Here is a 23,392-nt window from a genome sequence, read left to right as displayed (position 1 = left end):
ATATTGCTGTTTGTTATATGTAGAAGTGCGTGTGTGTACAGTGGTGCAGCAGCGGCGCTGTACCGGAGCTTTGAATACCTTCGAACATTTCTCACCAAAGTCTCGAAGCCCAAAAAATGGTATTCATCCTACACATAAAGTGATGAACCTAAATAGGCTACTGTATCAACCCAAGCCCAAGTTTGCTGAGCAGCTATCTCGGTTGGAACTGACAAAATTTTCACTCCTGCAGCGGGCTAAAAAAAAACCTAACCCAATCTGTGAAATGATCCAGTGTGTTAGAGTCTGTCTTCAGAACTGGTAAATGCTATGCCCGCAGGCATTGGCTATAAGACACAGACTATGATAAGATTGTTGGATTAAATAACTTTAGGCCTGCATATAAACAGAGCCAATTGTACAACTTTAGAAGTCCATTAGTTTATGCTAATTATCAGCTGGCTGGCACTAAGTGCACTAAAGGCTGGATTGACACAACTGTTGTAGGACCCTTTGTGTGTCAGTTGGTTTGGGGTGACAAAATTATTTTTATTCCATTGGCATATTCTACCTAAATGGCCTGTGCTGAACAATAAAATGTTATAAACATAATAAATCTTCCTCCATCTGTGCTAGGCACAGCCTGCTACTATGTAAAATCGCGAACAGAGTCCATTATACAAATGCGCTGCTATCTAAGATGTATCCAAATTTAACAGACTCATGTAACACGACCGACAATCTCCAGACGACCACACTCACATGTTCTGGTCCTGCCCGAAGCTCAATACATTCTGGTCTGAGATCTTCAAAACACTTAACGTGGCATATAATACTGCTATTATCCCTGGCCCTCTCTTGGCTTTGTTCGGAGTGCCTCTTCAGCCCAATATGTTTTTTGAAAAGACTTGGAAGCCTCTTCTAAACCATATTGAATCTCTGACCTCCTTAACTGGCTGTGACGACTGAGCCTCCTTATTTGTTTTGTTGGATTGACGTTGTTATGTTTTGTTTTGTTTTTTAATATCTATTATTTTGTATTATTATTATTATTATTATTATTATTATTATTATTATTATTTTTATTATTTTTATTATTATTATCTTTTTTTTGGGATATGTAAATATTGTATGTGTTTTATTATTTCATGTGTCTAGTGTGTTTCTAGTTTTGGTGTCATTACTGCCTTAAATCTTATCACATTCAATGTTATATTGGTTACTTCCTTTATTGTCGGGGGTGGGAATGAAAAATGGATGAAAATTAGAAGACCAATTATTTGCTCTGTAATTTATATGCCTTGCAATGTTCTTCCAATTAAAAAATATATATACTGTATATACATACATATATTCACAGCGATTCATCTGTTTGCTTCTATACTTTTTGATTGTTAACTTGTTAGCAAACAGCCACTAATATAGTCAACAGTTAGGCTACACATCCAGCAGTTAATATGGAGAAAAAACATTAATTTTGATGTGGTGTTTCTGGCTAACGTTGCATGGCGAATGTAAGTCCAATAATATTCACTCTCTTTTAGCTCTGTTTTTTGCCTTTTTTATCCACTCCCTCAGGGACATATCTGGCTCTTTAGCTGGTACCTAACATTAGACTTTATGTTCACCAGCTAGCTAACGTTAGCTGGTAACCAGCACTGCTCCCAGTAGACCACTTACACACCAAAAAATGACAATAACCTGATAATTTCAGGTGGCTATCACAAAAGGGGGTCACTGGCAGGTTAATCAGGCCATGATGAACTAGTGATGTGTCGTTACGAACGAGCCGGTTCAAAAAGCACGGTTCTTTTAAGTGAACGATAAGAGCCGGCTCCCGTCCGAGAGCCGTTTTATTTTTTTAATTAATTCAAGGCAGTATGACAGGATGATCCTCTCCGCGCCACGGGCACTCCATGCACTGACTGTGACTGAAGGTTGTGTTATTGACGTCCGTGCGACCAATCAGGTGATGACAGACAAGGATCATACCATCAAGCAGGGAGGGGCTGGGGTGCGCTGACGGTCTACAGGTACAGAGCAGGAGGGAGAGGAGGAGAGAAAGAGTGCGTTGCGTTGCGGTGCGTTGCGGTGCGATGCCATGCGGTGCGCTGAGGTGCGTTGCGGTGCACGAATAGCAGACAAGATGAGTGACAGTCGGAAACGAAGCAGCATGTAAAATTACTTTATTCTGGAAATTATAAGGTTTAGTATAATTAAATTGAATAATTTAAGTGATATATGTGCACACATACTAATGAAAGGGCAAAACAGCGCTACATTTGGCTGGTGGTAAAATGAAGAGCCGTTTGGGAGCCGAAAGAGCCGGCTCATCTTGGTGAGCTGAGCCAAATGATGTGGCTCACTTAAAAGAGCCTGAATTCCCATCACTAATACATCTACAGTGTTTATTCACGCGTCCCTCACAAGGCCACACGTGGTCGCTGTTTGCCATGCTGCTGAAATCAACCATGCCTCATCTCATCATCTCTCCTCCCTCTTCCTCTCCTCCTCAACTCTCCTCTCCTCTCTCTCCACAGCAGCGCGTCTCTCACCACCGCGCCTTGGATGCCGTGTGACCAGCAGCACTGAGAGCAGGAGAAAAACATCCAGCACAGCAAAAAACATAAAACCCAAACGATGAGCTTCTTACAGATACGACAGAAGCAAACCATCATTTGACTCCCGACCCCCCAACACCTTTGCCTTCGCTGCTCCTTTGCTGTAAAGCGGTAAGTGCTCTGATTCCTTTCTAATTGCTCAATTTCTGCACAGGGGCAATGATAGCACCAATGGACTGATATTCTAATTAATGCAATTAATAAGCAGGTGATCAGTAATAAAGAGGAGCATAGCATCAAACATGGGCTTTGTTGTTGTTATATACTGTATATATAGGGCCTGTTGCAGAAGCAATGGGCAACAGATTAGATGATTAGTGGGCTATAAACTGGGAAGACTTGCTTTCCTCTTATATACTCTCACCCGTTAGAAGCCTAGCAATGCCAGGATAAGCTTACAGGTTACAGTTTTGTGCCTTTAGTCAATCTCATTAACTGCTTAAAGGGATTTATATGGTCATGTGAGATGGTATAGATCAGATAATGCACATTGTAGGAGAGTGATTGTAATGTGACCTAAATACTCTTTATTTTTTTACATTTATATGAGTAGCCTATACATGCTTGGATATTTGATATGCCCCTCTGGGATTATTCACAATGTTACTGGAAACATGGAAAACTAATTTGTTTATTTAGCCATGTAGGGACAAAGTTCAGCACATCAGTGGTCTGGCAGCACTTCTGCTGGTGATCTTAAAGATTAATAAGCCTTGTACAAGGTATTTCCTTTTGTAATCATAATATAACTTATTATCTTTAATGGAACTTCCCAGCAAAAAGCATTTCAGACGGTTGTACTTGTATAACCGGCGTGACAATAAACATCTTGAATCTTGAATCTATATTAAGGTTGCATGGGGTCAAAGGTATAAAGGTGCCTCTGGAAAAGTCAGCTATGCATGGCTAGAGATTTGAACTGTTACCTTTTTTTGATTAGGTTTTTTACGTGTGAGTGCATGTGATTGAGGGTGACAAGGGGGAAGGGAGTGTGAGGGAGAGAATAAGCATATTTTGAGATGCCTGTCCTTTTCCCAGTACTCCAGGTCAGGCCAAGTACACGCTGAGGTGTGAGATTATATCAGATGGCCACAATCACAATCACACACACACACACACACACACACACAGACGTAAACACAACAATGTCCGGATCTCAGCTCAAACTGTGTTCCCCACCTGTGGATGGGGACAGTCCAAAAAACACGTGATGGGGCTCCAGAGCTTCCTGCGTCTTTCTGAAAAGCTGTTTAGTGAGAAGCATAAAATGAGTGCATTAACTGTGCACTAAAGGAGTGGCCCGTTTTAAGGAGGAAGAGAATAATCATCCATGTGTTTAACTCTTGAAATCCTTGCATGACTCACATTTGATCCTCTGAATAATCCATTGAGACAGTAAAAGCTGGAAAGAGTCTCAACCCTGTCCAGGGGGAAAGCCATGATTCTGTATCTCCATTTACACGTAACTCAAAGCATTTAAAATGCAATTTTCCGCAAATTCTGAATCTGTCATTCTATTTCATGTCCTAAATTGGGATGGCTGTGGTTACCAAGCAGATTTCAGATGTGTGGCACACAAGTTCAGAGGGCAGGCAAAAACCCCTGTCCTTTTGAAATATTCACCACTGGGTGAAATAGATTTGTGTGTGTCTACGAGTATATGTTTGAGTCAGATTGTACCAGATAAGCTGGCTACTCAAAAGGCCAGCCTGACCGTATCATCTTCCATCAAAGAGTCTCTGCACGCACGCACACATACACACACTTCTCAAAATTGATAGCTGGAAAGGGCAAAGGCAAAGTCTAGTGCAGCGCATACACACACCCACCCACACACACTCACATATGCACTGACACATCTGACCACACTTCAGATCTGTAGCTGGCAGCTGCTGGTCCTGGTTTTCTTTGAAATGAAAATAAAATGAAAACAACCAAGGGGCAGAGCAGACACTTGTCATCGTAATGAGCAGGCTTCAGTGTGTGTGTGTGCGTGTAGGTGCATCTTTATATGCGAGTGTGTTGTTGTTGTTGCAGCACCGCATGTGGCTGTGTACACTTAGACAACCATCTGCGAGGCACAATTCACTGGCCAACTGGTTTGTATCATCAAAGAGAGAAGCTGTGTATGGTTGACAATGGATGCTCGGTTGGTATTGTGCCTCTTTTCCCACTTCAAACTGGACTTGCTAATGAGACACTCAGATGCGCACTCAACTGTTCAACCGCTATTGATGTGGTTATGAGTTTGACCTATATTTTTTTTTTAAAGTTTGTATTTTTCATTACACAGTCAGGAGATCATACAGTTGAATGCCACTGTACTTTTACCAAGCTATATTGGACTCTGCAACAACAGTCCTCAGAAAATCAATTCCTCTCAACACCTGATATGTTTTAAAGGCTGCTGCAGCAGCAAAGGTGACCTCCATCATATGCACGCGAGTCCCTCGCTTGTTAACCTAAAATCTGTCTCTGAGACAAAAGTCTAACATGCTTCTTGCTGAAAGAAATTCCACAAAAGAAAAGAGATATGATAATAATTAGAAGACCTTACACCATTACTATATGTCACAATATCTGTAGCTATGTTAAGGTAATTGTCAATTTGTGTAGTTTATTGTCCTGACAATGGACTGCATGTTTAACCAAAAGACATAATGGAAGAAATCAGACTTACTAATTACTTTTTTCAATTTTTTAATTTAGACAACATTATTGCGTATTAAGATTAGGACTGGGCAATATATTGATATTAAATCTATTGTGATATTAGACTAGATATTGTCTTAGATTTTGGATATCGTAATGTGGCATAAGTGTTGTCTTCTCCTGGTTTTAAAGGCTGCATTACAGTAAAGTGATGTCATTTTCTGAACTCACCAGCCTATTCTAGCTGTTCTATTATTTGCTTTTAACCACTTAGTCATTATGTCTACATTACTGATGATGATTTATTAAAAAATCTCATTGTGTAAACATTTTGTAAAAGCACCAAGAGTAAACCTTACAATATCATCACAATATCGATATCGAGGTATTTGGTCAAAAATATCATGATATTTGATCTTCACCATATTGCCCAGCTTTAATTACGATTCGCAATATAAAAAAATAAAACAAAATGAATGCAATGGTAGACAACAATTAAAGCCTTGAAATCCATTATATTAATGGCAAATAATATGGACTAGCTAATATTGTAACGTACCAAAAACCACTGTCAGTCTGACAAATCAGCCAATCACTCAAACATGCAAGCAACCCCAAAAATGAGGTCACATATAAAAGAAAGATAGGAGAGAAATGCATTAAAAGCCTCTGATGGAAGTTATAAAAACATAAACGGGGAGAGTGATAAGTATACAGCTCTTATCTTGTCCTCCCTCAGGATCTGACTACGTTCCAATGCACACATCCCTTCTGGCGGTTTAGCAGTAAATAAGACAGGGAGGCGTTCTTTGGTTGACCCCACAGGCCTGTTTTAGCCCCCCACCTCAGCACCACTCAACCCATGCTGCCTAAGCTGGGACTTGGTGATCCAGACATGGTAAGTGGGGTGAGATTCTGTGTGCTACTCCGCCCCAGGCCGGCTACCAATATCCCAGGTGGGGTGTAGAGACGGAGCGGGGTGGCTGAGGGGTAGTGAGAGAGATGTCACTGACCACATTAGTCACCAGAGAAAGCAGGCCATGAGTCAGGAAAGCTCCCAGTCCCATCCATCACGCCCCTCTTAACCCACTTTTCTTCCAGTCCAGCCACTCCAGCTTTTTATTTTTCTATTTTCTGCTAGCTCTCCATCCCCCCTGCTGCTGACAGAGTAACTCTCCCATCCTTCTTTTGATGGCGATGAAAAGTAGAAGAGGGCGCAAAGAGAATGGTTCAGTGCTGGACGGCAAAGAGATGAGAGCGAGGGGAGATTTAGGGCCAGCCTTTTGGAGTGCAGCGAGGGAAACTGTTAGGAAATGGATTATATTTTCCCAAACATTTGAAGAAAATAACTATAAGTTTGTTTAGTCTTTGTCACCGTAGGGGGAGACAAAGAAGATAATACAGTGACATAGTGTGTCTCATTTTCACACTAGATTCCCCGCGGTGGTGTGTAGAGAGAAAACCTGTGAGTTGGTGAGACTGCTGTGGGATGATAAGTGATAATATGAAAGAGGTCTCACTTCTCCAAAAGGCTGCTGGCTTAAATCCTGGGCAAGGTATTTGATTCACTGCTGAGATGAAAACATTGTTTTTGCTAGCTCAGCTGTGGAGGGATTAACGTGGAATGTGGGGGAAGATGTGGATGAGTGATTGAACATTTGCAATGATACTCCACAGGGTAGTGATTTGATGGTTATCGATGTGGCTTAATGCCTAAAAATATATTCATATAATTGTTATTGTTATAAACAATAACCCCTACCTCCCAAGTGTGATAGTGAGCTCAGTTTACCTGTCGTTTATTATGTGCAGTATGGTGCAGAGAGAGCCCGTAGTGGGGCAACTTCCACCAGGAAGGGTCATACAATCACACCATGCCTCTGTCTGATTCAGTATATTAAAGAATAATTCCAGGTTATTATAACTCACCCTAACTCACACGCAATTGTGAACCAGGAAATTTAAAGAGCGACAAACGCCACGAAGGGAGGAGGTCAGGGTGGATGGGTGGTTGGGTAAAAAAAACGAAAAACTTTTGTCCAGAAGACTGGTGTTCGTACCCCGTGTGAAACCAAAAGTCATCGTTCATTTATTTGTCACATAACTTCTGTACTTAAGTTATGCCATTTCCTGAGTTATTCACAATATTTTCCTGCACCTAACTAAGTCGTTTTTGTCACATTACTTTCATACTTAAGTTATGCCACTTCCGGTGTTATTTTAACTCAAACCACTATCTTTTCCTAAACCTAACTAAGTAGTTTTGTTGCCTAAACCTAACCAAGTTGATCTTTTCCCAAACCTAACTAAGTAGTTTTGTTGCTTAAACCTAACTAAGTAGTTTTGTGCCCAAACCTAACTAAGTAGTTTTGTTGCTTAAACCTAACTAAGTATTTTTGTTGCTTAAACCTAACTAAGTATTTTTGTTGCTTAAACCTAACTAAGTAGTTTTGTTGCTTAAACCTAACTAAGTATTTTTGTTGCTTAAACCTAACTAAGTAGTTTTGTTGCTTAAACCTAACTAAGTATTTTTGTTGCTTAAACCTAACTAAGTAGTTTTGTGCCCAAACCTAACTAAGTAGTTTTGTTGCTTAAACCTAACTAAGTATTTTGTTGCTTAAACCTAACTAAGTAGTTTTGTGCCCAAACCTAACTAAGTAGTTTTGTTGCTTAAACCTAACTAAATAGTTTTGTTGCTTAAACCTAACTAAGTAGTTTTGTTGCTCAAACCTAACTAAGTAGTTTTGTGCCCAAACCTAACTAAGTAGTTTTGTGCCTAAACCTAACTAAGTAGTTTTGTGCTAAAACCTAACTAAGTCGATCTTTTCCTAAACCTAAGTAGTTTTATGGAAACCACATTCCCACAATGAGATAAATTCCATGAAGATAGCCCAAAAGCAACGAAGATATTATATTTATCGCGCTGGTATCGGATCGGTACTCAGTATCGGCCGATACCGCAATTTCATGTATCGGAAACGATATTGGGTAGGAACATCTCTAGAACTAGCATGCTAATGTATTAGCATGTATTAGTATTATTATTGGTATCGATGCTCCTTCATCTTTGCTGAGTGAATGCAGGTAAACTCAACCAGCAGTAGTTCTAGTGTCACATGTAATTAAAGTATGCATTAAATAAGTGCTGTCATCAATTCTGTTTTAATGACTAATTGATGAACTTGAACTGTTATTTACCTTCTGATAAGAAAACGACATGGCTTATCCATCTGTTTACTTCTATCATTGGTCGCAAATGTGTGTTGCACATTTTAATTGAGCATTTCGATACTATTACATTTTAATCAACCTCAGACAGGCTAATTTGACCCTTTAATTGTAGCTATGATAGAAAAACTGTAAACCTTTGCTTCCCTGCCGTGGCTGATTCAACATGACCCAGGCAATTTGTGCGAAAACGTGGTGTGACGGATCGAATTTGTGTCTGCTGTCACCAGGTGATGTAGAGGGAGTGACTCGACGACTCACCTCATTAAAGATTTTATTGGATCAAAAATTTGATCTGGCCAATGGGAGAGGCAAAGCGAAAGCTCCTCATGAACCCTGTTATCTGTTCATTTCACGGCTGTTAGTATTCGATTCAGGTTTGTGTGCGTGTGTGTGCACCAGGCATAATATTGCTCTGCAAAGTGTGAAATGGGAAATTTGTGAATATCTTAATGGTGATGTGACTGTGTCTGGTCAGGTTTTTTTTTTCCTGATACACTTCGGTCTCTCGGTCAATATGATACTGAAGAAATCAAATCTGTGTCGGAGCAGAATGTTTTACAGAAGACTTGGATGTTAATTCAAGTCCGTCAGCCAAGACCTTCGGTGTCAACGGCCATTGTCATTCAATATTCCGTCTCTTTCTTCTGCCACACTCTGGCACGTACATGCAGTACAGCATATGTGTGTTTGCACTGTGCACTGGGTATCTCTGTGTGTGATTTTGTGTGTGATCCATTTGGCTCCCAGTCGTCCCACAGCCTGGCACTCTTTACTCTGTCTGTGTGTGCGCAGCCTTCTGTTTTCTCGCCTTATGATCAGAGAGATGCATCAGCCACACACACACACACACACACAAACAAGACACCAGGCCCAACACAATGGCAGCAGGCATCGGGCCGACACATACAGTATCATAACCTGGGAAGTATCCATGGTCGCTTCAGCAGGAAGTGCATTACAGCTCCTGCCTGTCTGTGTGTACTGCCGGTGGGATTGTTCATCATGACTTTCTTTTTAATTCTAGCTATTTTTCACTCTTGCACTCATTGCAAGATGCATGTACACTACATGTCTAGGATATACAATGTAAAAATACATCTATTATCAGAATATGCAGTTAAATAAACGTTGTAGCAACATAGTAGTAACAGACCATGATAACCTCACCAATTGTACTTTTTCATCCTTGTTCATGTTCTCACAGCTTTTCCTCTGTGCTGAGAAAAACAGAAATTTATAATCAACTCAGCAGAGTTTTTCATCATTTTCAACACCCTTCTTAATATGTGCAGTATATTAAATGTACGGTTCAGATTTTGATGCCAATTACCTGGGAGAAAAGGAGGAAGCACACTTGTTAGACACATACTAACAGGTGTTAAGCACACTTGGCCTCCTTAATTTAATTAAAAAAACTGTCATTTTTTAGTCAGGATGGCCCTCATCAAATTAAGAGTGAACACTGGTGGTTGACATTAGGGCTGCAACTAACGATTATTTCCATTGTTGTTTAATTTGTCGATTATTTTCTCGATTAATCGATCAGTTTTTTGGTCTGTAAAATGTCAGAAAATGGTGAAAAATGACGATCAGTGTTTCCCAAAGCCCAAGATGACGTCTTCAAATGTCTTGTTTTGTTCACAACTCAAAGATATTCAGTTTATTGTCATAGAGGAATAAAGAAACCATAAAATGTTCACATTTAAGGAGCTGGAATCAGAGACTTTTGCCTTTTTTTTCCTTAAAAAATAACTCAAACCAATTAATCAATTATCAAAATAGTTGGCGATTAATTTAATAGTTGACAACTAATCTATTAATAGTTGCAGCTCTAGTTGACATTCAGACAACCACACATGGCAACTTAATAGTCTATAAGACCGATCAGTAGGATAAGATGCTGATTATATTTCAATTTAAATGTCTGATGACATTTGACCAATGACAAAACGCTAGTGCATTGCTGATAGATCTTTATTTTTTTCTGTTCATTTAGCTATGATTCAGCTCAGTTCACTCTCTACTGCCCCACATAGGACATTTAGCAAAGACACATTGAAACAAACTCATCCAACAGCAAACACAAAAATGAGAAATTAGAAAAAGTAACATGCAATAGTAAAGGCAAAAAGTGGAGACGATAAGTAAAAACAAATTAAAAAGAGGTAAAAACCAATGAATAAGAACAAGTTTTATGTTATTTGTCTGTTTATCGATTCAAATGAATGTGGATATTTATTAGCATTACTCAACTTGGTTTCATATTAATTGCTTTCTGACAAGACACTCAGACCTACAGTATATCTTTACCATCTACTTTGCAGCTAAATAGTAGGTTGATTACATGTAACTGACCGGTATTGTGGCCGGCACATGAGAGCAACTTTAAAGAGACCATTAATGGATTGCTCAGCCATATCTAATTACAAGGTTGTGGCCTTTGTGTTTATGGGAGAAACTGAAAGGAGAGGTCACATTCTTACTCTTTGCTTCTCGGCATCAGCGTACACTGACTGGAAACAGTCATGCTTGGCTGAATCACACTGAAGTTCATGTTTTGTGGTCTTCTACGCTGTAGCTTGCCAACAGAGTGTCCTGCTAGACTGTTTGTGTAATATTAAACCAGGGAAGACTGGCATTTTGTCAAAATACTAAATTTACTGGTGCTTTCTGGACTCCATTCCCCCCTTCCCAAATCTACCAGAAATGATCTGTGAATTGTTAAAGAAATAATTGAACATTTTGGGAAATTCGCTCATTCACTTTCTTATCGAGAGTTACATGAGAGGATCGTCTCTCATATCTGTCTGTTACATATCAAGCTGCAGCACAAAGACTGGAAACAGGGGGAAACAACTAGCTTGGCTCTGGACAAAGGTTTTAAAAAATCTGCCAACCTCTACCTCTGAAGCTCAGTAAAGTTGATCACGTTTGTTGAATCTGTACAGCTTAAATGCCCGCAAAACCCAAGTAAAGTATGTGTGTCTTTGAATGAGTGGAGGACATAGCTGCTGCTTTACCAAAACACTGCTCACGCTACGCCTCCTGTTTGGACACGGTGTAACACTCGCACAAATTAAGAGGCCAGATCTTCCACAGCAGGGGGTCGGTGATGGGTGGAGATGGGTGGCGTCGAAGGTGGAGGAGGGGCCGATGGCCGCCACCAGGCTGGGTGGAGGGTGACGGTTTGCTGACGGGAGGAGAAATAAATGAGCTCTGAGATGAGAAGTTAGAGAGCACAGAGACATATGGCAGGGGAGCTGTCGGGCACAGAGATGAAGATAGATGGGCTCTGGGTCGTACCACTAGGTCCAGCAAAACACAGTGTGGGGACAGGTACATAGTGGCATATTCAAAGATTGACTCCTAAATGCAGGTGTAGGTTTCCGTATTTATTTATTTTTATTCAGTGAGCCATTATTTATATCCAGCATAACAACAGAGTTAATACCTACTGACTGATTTTTCTTTACTTACACTTAATATTGACAAGGCTACTGCATGCCCCATGCTTTGAATCAAATATTTTATTTTCTTCTGTGGCTTGATTTAGAAGCTATGGAGTTCACACAGCACAAAATAAGAAACTCTTAAAAAACTGTCTCTATTTTGCAAGAATAAATTCTTTATAATTGGAAAATAAATTCAACACTAGCCTCTTCTAACTGGTCCTTATACCTAAACAGCAGAATAGTTGGTGGACAGAACAATCTCAACTCAAGGGCTACTCACTCATTGTTTCAGAGCTTTCGACTATACCACACTGTCTTATTCTAAGGTCAAGTAACCTTGAGTTGAGAATTTGTCAACTGCAACAAAATGGGTAATTTGTCAGTGCAGGCCCAGACACGCCAAACCGTCATCGAAGAACTAGCCGTGACGATGGCCGACTGTTGCGTCTCCTCACGTCGCCTTTGTCTTGGCCAAAAAGTTGCACTCGAACACACCGCAAAGACCACAGCCGACGGCCGTCTACCACGTATGTTCTGCGACTGGTCGTATCAACTTCGCTGTTTTAAACTTCCTCGTTGCGGCCAGCTGCGGTTTGTTTTGGTTGACGGATACGGAACGGATACGACATCACTACAACAATTAAAGCAGTAATTTCCTTGGACCTCCGCATAGACTCAAATGAAGCAAATATAACGATTCTGGCTTTAAAAAATTATTTCAAAATTAAAAAAAATAAAAAATCTTGTGCACTGATGCGCTTAAGCTGAACAGCCAATCAGAGAGATTTCTCTCAATGGCGGGCTCCAATTCCGATTCAACATGCTGAATCGGCCAAAAAGCCTCCAACACGGTGCGGGACAAACCGCAAAATCTAGGGCGACAGATGCTCACCGACAGTCCGAAATTGGTCGACAGCCGACCGTTGGCCTGTTGTGTCAGAGCATTAGGCAAAAAAGAATTTCACAAAATGTTGAACTGTTCCTTTAAATAGATGAATCTCTGCATTTCAAACTGACAACTAAGCAGTGCAACTTCACTTGTCAGTGTCCTCTGGGCAAAACATGCAGTATATACAGTACACTTTAGTTCACCCTGTGTCACTTTGGAGTACATCTGCAACCAGAGACACACACACACACACACACAGGCTGAGGATCTCATTATTAAGAGGAGAGGAGGAATGGATGCATGTCTCAGTTGTTGTCACTATCAGTGTCATACTCTCTCTCTGTATTATTTCTCACAGATCAGGCCCCGGCTTCCTGCTGTGTTTTTCTCTGTGTCCATTCATTATGGAGCATCCTCTCCTCCCACGTCTCTCTCCCTGTCCTTCGACTTCCCTTGCTTATTCTTCTCTGTCCTCCTGGCTCTCTGAAAGCAGAATTATTCTGTTTGTCTCCCGTTATCTCGCAGGCTGCCTTCTCTATCCCTCCCCATCCTCATTTTCTCCTGCTCGGCTCGCTGTGTGTTCAAAGTGCAGCGGGCCCCCCCAGAGAGCCGGGGAGAAGTGGGCATGGGCTGGAATAGAAAAGAGAGGGTGAGCAGGGAAGAGGGGGGAAGGCAAAAAAAGAGAGGAGAAGATAATAAGGGCATATAGGCTCACCTGAATTTCATATTTCCCCTCTCTCCTTCTTTCTTTCCCCTCAGTACCCTTTTCCACTCATAACAAATGTCATTGCAGTGGCTCTGTACAAAGCATGCAGTCTTCCACTTGGCTATTATTATGAGTTTCATTACAAAATGCCAAAATTTGCCCTTTGCTACATCAGTTCAATAGCCCCCACTTCGGTTATTGTGGTAATGCTAAATGAATCCCTATAAAAAGTGCCGGTCAGCAGCATTTTTTGGGCTGTAAGCATCGTGGCTGCGGTGGTGTGACAAAGCAGGGCAAAAAGACGATGATTTACAGAGACATCTGAAGCACAGGGCATTTACTGTACATCTTCAATTTGGAAGTTGCATTAAAAGCAAATTCACTGGTGCTGTATATGTATTATTTATGACTTCCAGTCATGGGAGTGAATGTTTTAGTAGAAGGATTCGTGCACCATTTCCTGCGATTCGTGGCGGATTATGTAAAACTGAAGTCTTTTAGTCACGTTAGAAGCACGTCTCTAGAGATGGTGTTGTCAGTCGGTCGTTGTGGATGATATACCCCGCGTATATTGTTTTTCTAGTGGTTTACAGTATACCTATCAGCCCCAAAGCCATTGGAATATATAGAAGAGTATACCCACTTCCTCCTCTGTAACCTACCCATCTCTACCTAGTAGTACACCCACATTATCAACAACCAGCACACCACTGCTCTTATGGTACATGTCCACATGGGCGTTTTTTTTATCGCAAGGGATCATCTCTCTTCCCAGCATTGGATGCTTGATGGGCTGCCACTAGACACAAGGCACCTGATTGGACAAACGCTTTCCCTCACCGGCTGCTGCTTCGAGCTTTCAAACCGGAGCCAACATGGCGCCTTGTTTTTAGAAACTTTTTTCTCTCATATCACGAAAATAGTGCTCCGAAATGTGTTTCTGAAAACATTTTATGCGAGAAATAAGCCACGCAGTTGCTAAATCTGTCTTTATTTTAGATCGACAACGGTTAGATTAAAAGTTTCTAGGGAGTTTCCAGAGGAGGCGAGTCGCGCTGGACACCCCGATTTGCATAAAGTAGCTTAGACCTCAACTTTATGCAAATGAGGAGCGGCCAACGTGACGCCCCGTCTCTCGAATCGCAGAATGCATGCACGGCTGCTTACATAGACAATGAATGGGAAGCTTGGAAAGGACAGAGGCTGTGGACACGTACCATCAGTTAAATGATCATACGTATAACGTGTGTTGAAGCATGTGAAGCACCTCAGCTGAACTCGTGGCATCAACAAAATTTTGCAAGGCACTTAATAAGTAGGCTCTGAGGCAGAAAAAGACTGCATTGCTGTACTTTCTGTGTAAAAAAAAAAAACAGGAAAAAAATTATAGCAGGGGCCATAATGATAAAGCAGCCGGAAAGCGAAGTTTTATGGTAGAAAAGTAGTAAAGAAGTAGAGAAATATATATATATATATATAAAAAAAAGAGTGTGAAAGCACGATGTTGGCCACAGTGCATCTACATATTTAATGTGTCCTTGGGCTGTCGGTTTAGCCTCGGTATAATCACTCTGATGTTAGGAGAGAGAAAAGGAAAGGAGAGAAGGAAAAGAGTGAAGGAGAGCAGAGAGATGTGGCATAGATAGAGATCCTGAAGGATAATAGAAGACATTTTGACATGTCACATTAGGAGAAGCACAGGTGCAAATAATAAAGTTAATGATGGCTGCATGCTGGCTCACTGTCACACTGTCACAGCTTACTGGGACACTTGAATAGGACGGAGCCATCATTAGGTTATTATTAACACCTGTGCTTTTCCTGATATAACAAGTCAAAATGTCTGCTATGAAAAATAGACTATTGTGTGCATCAGTTAGATATTACAAGATTTATCAAAGCATAGTGAAGGTGCACACACACACACTGGTATCCTCCCAGGATTCAGCCAACCATCGACTTGAGCTGAATAGTTTATCATGTGTCACTGTTTAAGGTCACACAACGAATAAGATTAAAAAAAAAAGAAACACACAAGATAAATACGAGCTGACAGGGTCACCCCTCAACAGCAGGCCAGCCCTGACATTTGTGTGTGTGTGTGTGTGTATGACTGGAGATATCTCTTAATTCACTTGAACAGTCTGCTGCCATCTGCACTGTCCTCGTCTGCTGACCTTTGTAATCTTTGTGTTCTCAGTTTGCAAAACTATTGGAGATCAAAAAGACTTTTCAGAACTTTTCACTCTTTATTTGTCTTTTATGGGGGAGGAAGTCATTTCTGCTGCCTCTGCAATAAGCGGGGAATTTAATTAAAAAACAAATGTGGTTGAAATTTAAACTCGATGTCCTTCAGCCTCGGGGAGCTACTGCATCTGTAAGGCTACATTCACATTACAGGGCTTAATGCTCAATTACGTTGTTTTTTTTGTTGCCCAGATCAGATCTTTCTGCCTAGACTGTTCAAAACTGACCCATATCTGACATTACAGTGTGAACGGATCTCTGCCCTGAATGCAACCAATAACGTACAGTGATGCATTGGTCTGAAAATACACACTGGAGTTGTTTTGACTGTTTATATTTTAAATGACTGACAAGGAAAATAAAGTCTTCAACTTTTACCTACCGTCGTTCGAAAACCTCTGTTGACATACTGTTAAATTTAACAGAGCCGAGCTTACCGATAAACATCTACTCCTTCTAAAAATGTAATTTATGATTTCTTACGACTCATAAACACTAACTCATTCGAGCAACATGATTTAACATAATTGGTATTCATTTTAGATCCATGTAAAGTGTATAAACGTGATGTTTCCTAGATAATGCTTGTTTGCCTTAATGAGGCAGTTTACACAGTTTTGTAACTGCAGATTTATTAAATCGGAGTTCTACTGAATGATAAATGGATTTCTGTGTCCACACTACTCTGAAAAAATCTGATCTGTGTCACATCGCAGCAAAAAAATCATAGTTTTTGGCCACATTTGCTTGCAATGTGAACAAGCTATTATTCTGCATTTCATCAGACATCAAGATGCCCTTTTATCTAAGCTACCCTTCCCACCTTCAACCTCTCCTCTCTACTTCCACCCTCACCTTTATGTCTGTGTTTCATCTCCCTTCCTCAGCACCGCTTCATCTTTACGGCCCTCCCCCCCAGCCTATTGGCCCTCCAGTCCAGCGGGACCATGATGCTCAGCAGCTCTGTGGAGGTGCCCAGCCCGGGCGGTTTGAGCGGCCTTAGCGGGCTGAGCGCGGCGGCCCGTAACGTGGTGCGCTCCTCCAGCATCTCAGGGGCCATGTACAGCCTGGATAAGAGTCCCAGCAGCGGGGGCCCGGACTCCACGTCATTGGCTGGCAACAAGAAGCGGCGCTCCAGCCTGGGCGCCAAGATGGTGGCCATTGTGGGGTTGTCGCAGTGGAGCAAGAGTACACAGCAGCTCAACCAGCAAGGTCAGTTTACACTTTGAAATTATTCTGTTGGATATAAACTAGGGCTGTCATTTGATTAAAATATTTAATTGTGATTAATTGCATGATTGTTCCCGATTAATCGTGATTAATCGCAAATTTATCGCACATTATTTATCTGTTCAAAATGTCCCTTAAAGGGAGATTTCTCAAGTATTTAATACTCTTATCAACATGGGAGTGGGCAAATATGCTTGCGTTATGCAAATGTTTGTATATATTTATTATTGGAAATCAATTAATAACAAAAAACAATGACAAATATTGTCCAGAAACCCTCACAGGTACTGCATTTAGCATAAAAAATATGCTCAAATCATAACATGGAAAACTGAAGCCCAGCAGGCAACAACAGCTGTCAGTGTGTCAGTGTGCTGACTTGACTATAACTTGCCCCAAACTGCATGTGATTATCATAAAGTGGGCATGTCTGTAAAGGGGAGACTCATGGATACCCATAGAACCCATTTTCATTCTCATATCTTGAGGTCAGAGGTCAAGGGACCTCTTTGAAAATGGCCATGCCAGTTTTTCCTCGCCAAAGCGTAAGTTTGGAGCATTAAGCTAGTTTGACATGGTGATACCAATGGATTCTTAAGGTCTTGTATTTTCATATGGTAACAGTATCTTCACTTTCGCTTTAAAACGTAGCCCGCTACAACCTCTGAAAGATCGATTGGATATCAATCTTTTCTTTCAATTTTTGGGTTTAGATTTAAAACTGCAAATCATATTTTTTTCCAAATGAAGATTGCATTTATAATAGGTAAGACATTTAATCACCCTCCTGGCTTTGCTTTAACATTTTTAAAATATTCCTCATGCTTTTAAAATGATTAAATACTTTCCTGCTGCAGTTAAATTGTTAACCACATGCCAACACTGGTCTAACAGAACAGTGATTGTTTCAGTGTATGCTCAATAACATTAGCATAATCCACTCCAAAGAGTGTTTGATGGGGCACTGCCTCAGTTATAATACCTGTAATATCTAATTCGACAAGCTCTCGCTGGCTTTACCTTTCCTGGTATTATCAATGTAATTAGTCTTTTTTAGAAGCCTGCAACACTACTGTGTGTTGAATTCTGAAGTGGGTTTGCAGCAGTAGCAGCTAGTATGTATGGTGGCTGTATGGCAATGATAGAGGCGCTATGTTCTAGTATGTGTCCTGTGGGGTATAATTACAGATGCTGTGCAGCTGCAACAAAAGGTGTCTCGCTTTGCGCCTCAGCAGCGAACACAAACCCCGTCGCTCCTGGTGGGAAATAGGAAAAACATGTCATACACACAAGGCTTGGTAAAGACTGAGAGGCAGGGACAGGCGGGGCACGGGATGCAACTCATTTCCGTTAAGTTCTTTCTCCATTCTTCTGTCGATAACAAGCACCTGGTTCATCTCCCCACATCCTATTAGCACATTCAGTTTCTGCTCCCAGTACATTGAACTGTAACCTTTTCAGAATACTGTCTACATGTCTTTCTGCTAATCTGCTTGCTTTGTGGTTGTACAGCATGTACGGGTAAGTCTGTGAGAACGTTCAGTCTCATTACAACATCTGAGGGTTGTTACTGTCTGCTTTCTGTAGCAGCCTGGGTACCGTTTTAAAATTTGTATTACCAGTTTCAAGTTTCTGAACCAATACCAAAATATATATTTTTTTCTAGGGCACGCGATAATAACACTTTATTTGTTATAACGTAATTAATTTCTTTAACACATTAACACAACTTGCGATTTTTAGGTTGTAGCTGGCTGGATTTAAAGTGGAAGTAATCCACCTCCCATTAAGGAATCCATTGGTACCAACCATGTCATACTAGCTTGTCGCGAAGAAGGTTAAATAAAGCTACAAAATTAGCTAAATTTTGGCGAGGAAAAACTGGCATAGCCATTTTCAAAAGTGTCCTTTGACCTCTGACCTCAAGATAAGTGAATGAAAATGGGCTCTATGGGTACCCATGAGTCTCCCCTTTACAGACATGCCCACTTTATGATAATCACGGTTGGGATCGCGGGTCTCAGAGGGTTAATTTAACAAACATTTAACATATTTTCCAAATATATTTGGCAAACTTACCACATCAATATCTAATGGTGTCTTAACAGTTGCACAAGATATATGCCTGAATAAAATAGACTAAGATTGGTAAAGTTATGATTGATACATACATACATACATATCTCATCAAAGTAGTAAGTAAAGTAAATTCGTCTTGAAATCTGACAAAGCAAAGTCCAGTATCAACTTTCAATTCTTGACAGTTTTTGCTACTTCATCATAATTTCCTAGCGGGAGTTTGTGGCGTAAAGAATGGTATCCGTTTTGTCAGCCGAAGCAGCTCCGTCCTCTTCTTAATGATCAGAACTTCTTACATAACTTCAGTCTTTTGGTACACTTCCTCCACTTCCTACACTGGAAATATAACAAGACCAGCCAGGTTTGCTTTCTCCATTACTCTCGGCAATGACAGCTGTGAATTGATATGTGAAATATGGATGAAAGTATGACTTAAAAAAAAAAAAGTGAGTTTACTTCATACATGTTCTTCTCATGCCCGCTCTGACATGGTCACCATATGGCTAATGGGTAGTGAGCACAGGGACACACACACACTCACCTAAATCCTGTATCATTATCTTGTATCATTACCTGTTTTTGGCTCCCATCAGTGTGAGATGGCTGTTGCTCCAGGACTCAACACACACACACACACACACACACATTCAGAGCTCAGTGCACTGAGGCACAGCTGACATTCGTCTGACGCAGGGAGAGCTGTCGATATTTTCACCACAGGGGCTTTCATGTCTCTGTGTTCGTGGTGATGAGGAGAGCACAATGGAGGGGAAAGTGTGGATGAGGAGGCGAGGAGGGGCCGAGGATGGAGAGAAGAGGAAGGGGAGACGAGTCGCGTGTCTAAATTTAGATGTTCTCAGCTGCCAGAGGAGCACATCACGCCAGGAACAAAATCACAGTATCATGCACCGCTCCTTCCACATCCATCTATACCACATCTTATTATAGCTGTATCATCTTAAGATCCTGCATGGTAGTTTTCTTGGGGAAAAGAGAGAGTACTGGTATTGGCAAGTTATTATTATTCTTGGCAAAGCCTGAGTTTAGGTATTGGTATTGGGGGGGAGAAAAAGTGGGATTGGTTCATCCCCATTTGAAATAGTCTCAGGTAGGCAAAAAACCCCTCCAAAGCTTTTCAATTGATTTTGGTGTAAATTAAATCACAATCTGGTATTTTACCTAAATTCATCTACCCAACATCCACCCAACAACAAGATTATGTCACTAATCTACTAGGAATAGTCCGTTTTCTCACAACTTTACAAGGCTGTGCCTGGAAATCTGCACCTGGAGATAAAAACAAGGCTGTTAATCCAATGACCCAGAGAGGCCCAAATGGGCTACTCTAATCTGTTGTTTTCCCTACCGCATAATTCACACCAGCTAGAGGGGAAAGAAATGCTGTATATAATTAGTTTGGTGACCCACACAGACAGACAGACAGACAGACAGACAGACAGACAGACAGACAGACAGACAGACAGACAGACAGACACACAGACACACAGAAGAACAGAGCAACAGGCAAACATCCCTCACGGCCTGGTCGGGTTCGATTAGCTCCCTCGCCGTGCTCCTTCCTGGCGGTCGTTAACGGCCCAATCTGGTCAGCTGTCACTGCTCCATGTTCCGAGTGACACGTGCATTGATTGGCTGATGGGGCGGGTCGGCCCAGGTGCAGGCCCCCCTTGCTTCGCTCAGTTGTTCACTTAATAGCCAGTAAGCCACTGGTTGAATTGGTCCCCAGAGAAGATGTGTGTGATGGAGGGAAGTAATTAGGACTTTTGGTGCAGAAATAAAAATAAATGGAATGTTCTCTGCTAAAGATAAAGAGATAAACTGGGGCGGGTCGTCCACTAATCGGAAGAACGGTGGTTCGATCCCCGGCTCTTCTAGTCCCACGTGTCGAAGTGCCCTTGGGCAAGATACTGAACCCCAAATTGCTCCCAAAGGCTATGCCATCAGTGTGTGAATGAGTGTTTAGATTAGATCCCGATGGGCAGGTTGGCACCTTGCAGGGCAGCCTCTGCAATCAGTGGATGATTTGCAATAATAATAACTATACATATGCAGTATACAGTATATATTTTTTTTATCAGGCTGGTATCGGATCGGTACTCGAATCGGCAGATAGCGCAAGTTCAGGTACTGGAATCGGTATCGGGAAGGAAAAAATGGTATCGGTACATCTCTGAGTGCAAGTCCATTTACCATTTAACTGACCATATGTCTTGTGGCTAATAATTGATTGATTGATATTATTGAATAACTTGCTGTTATGTCGGTGGTTACAGAGTGAACCTTGAGGGAAAGAAAGAGACTCGAAGCACTACACAAATCTATTTATTGCCTTTTATTCTGTTTCTGGTTTCTAAATGCATTGCACCCGTTTTATGACTTTTAATATCAGATCATAGGCAGTCTTTTCTCTAGTGACTGAAAATATTTGTTCTACTGTGAATAAGAAGATTTATAGTGGATGACTAAATAAATAAAGCTAAATGAATGGGGAGGTACAGAGAAAGTGGCAGCTGATAGAGACACAAAGATGTAAAAAAAAGACAAAGTGAAACAGGGACAGTGGGGTAATATGTCAGCGTCTCACCATTAAGACGCTATTAGGAGGTAATTTGGTTATGGTGTTGTTATTGTGTCAGAGTTCCTGCAGGGTATGTTGTGGCCCTGATCCATTTCGTGAATTGGATCCAGTCAGTTTACAACTATAAGCAGAATCTGTCCCGGTGAGCTCTTATGCAAGCAAGGAAGTGTTTTTTTGTAGACATGTCTGAGCAACAGTTGCATGTTATTTTTGAAATAACATAACGCATGTGTTGCGTCTTCTGGAAAATTTTGATATTGAATATTTCCTAATGCAGCCGTTATCTATCCTCCGATATTAAAGCCTTTCTCATCGGATTGTCTTACTGGACTTTAGACTTTTGCCAACTTTATCCCAATAATCTGTCTTTTTACAGTAGTCCTCATTAGGGGTGTCACAATACATCCATAATATTTGAAACAAAGATGGAATGAAAACGAGCTATTACTCACTTACTTAATCCCGGCATAAATCTTCAATGAGCTCCTTCCATCGTTCCATATCCCACTGTACAAAAATTGTTTTTTAAAGCAAAAAGAGTTGTCAACTATTAAATCAATTGCCAAATATTTTGATAATCGATTAATCAGTTTGAGTAATTTTTTAAAAAGTCAAAATTATCTGATTCCAGCTTCTTAAAAATATGAATATTTTCTGGTTTCTTTACTCGTCTATGACAGTAAACTGAATAGAAGACATTTAAGGGACGTCATCTTGGGCTTCGGGAAACACTGATCGACATTTTTCACCATTTTCTGACATTTTATAGACCAAACAACTGATTGAATAATCAAGAACATGATCAACAGGTTAATCAACAATGAAAATAATCATTAGTTGCAGTACTGGATACGCAGCATTCTTCATAATGTCAATGGGCCACAAACTCTAATGTAAACATCTTCACACAAACTGACTTTAGATGTCTAAAGTAGGACAAGGACATTTCTTTAACTGCAGCTTTGTCAACATTTTCAGACAGCAGCTGAGACCTCTGACAGCTCTTAGTGTTAATGGATGCCGTGTAATTGTACCCTCTGGTGTTTCCAAACAAAAAAATAACTATTATTTAATATATTAACCATCCATTCAACATCTCAAAATGCATATTTTCACTTGTCCCTGTACTTATCTGCTAAAGATGTGACTAAAGGTGTCAAAGTTAGGTTGATAACAGCATCATAACAATACAGATGTAGGTCAACGAGCAAACCCTGAACATGACCACTAATAAAAATACAGGGTTACATAAAGTCCTTCATGTTGTAACGATGTACAGTACACTTCCACAAAACTGGTGCAGTTGTATAAAGTGTGCTTCCGTATTTAGATCCTTTTGAAACAGGCTATTTTGATGCATTCCTACAAAGATGGGTGTATGTTTTTCTTCCATAATGTATTTCCTTATGTAATTCCGTTCACAGCCCCGACTCCCACTGTGCCTTCGCCTCATTATTCTGGGTTTTGTAACAGGCGAGTGTTGAGGATGGCATTTTGGTCTGTGTTCTATTTATTACCTGCTATTATTGGTACCGGTGAGGAGAAAGCACACACACACACACACACCGAAAATGGTTTCCCAGGTATAATGGGTGAGTCACTCCTCCGCTGAACACAGGTCTTATCTCCTGAGCAGGTTTATCCTCGACTGTGAAAACAGAGCCAGCAGAGCGTCTCTCAGCACACTGTCAGTCTGCTCGGAGGGGA

The 23,392-nt window shown here is 40.9% G+C and overlaps 1 protein-coding gene across 1 annotated transcript in view; it reads left to right on the top strand.

Moving 5' to 3' along the window:
- Positions 1 to 2,476: 2,476 nt before the first annotated feature.
- The window catches only part of rims3 (regulating synaptic membrane exocytosis 3), a 43,576-nt gene continuing 22,660 nt past the window's right edge, over positions 2,477 to 23,392 (top strand). The window contains exons 1-2 of the mRNA XM_074613260.1: positions 2,477 to 2,711; positions 16,665 to 16,989. Of these exons, the coding sequence (XP_074469361.1) occupies positions 16,725 to 16,989 (265 nt within the window). The 5' untranslated portion in view covers positions 2,477 to 2,711; positions 16,665 to 16,724. The remainder of the gene's footprint in view (positions 2,712 to 16,664; positions 16,990 to 23,392) is intronic.

The sequence above is a fragment of the Sebastes fasciatus genome, chromosome 17, assembly GCF_043250625.1.
Source record: "Sebastes fasciatus isolate fSebFas1 chromosome 17, fSebFas1.pri, whole genome shotgun sequence".
In the NCBI taxonomy this organism is placed as follows: Eukaryota; Metazoa; Chordata; class Actinopteri; order Perciformes; family Sebastidae; genus Sebastes; species Sebastes fasciatus.
Note: the sequence above shows the minus strand (reverse complement) of the source record. Positions and strands in the feature narration are given on the sequence as shown.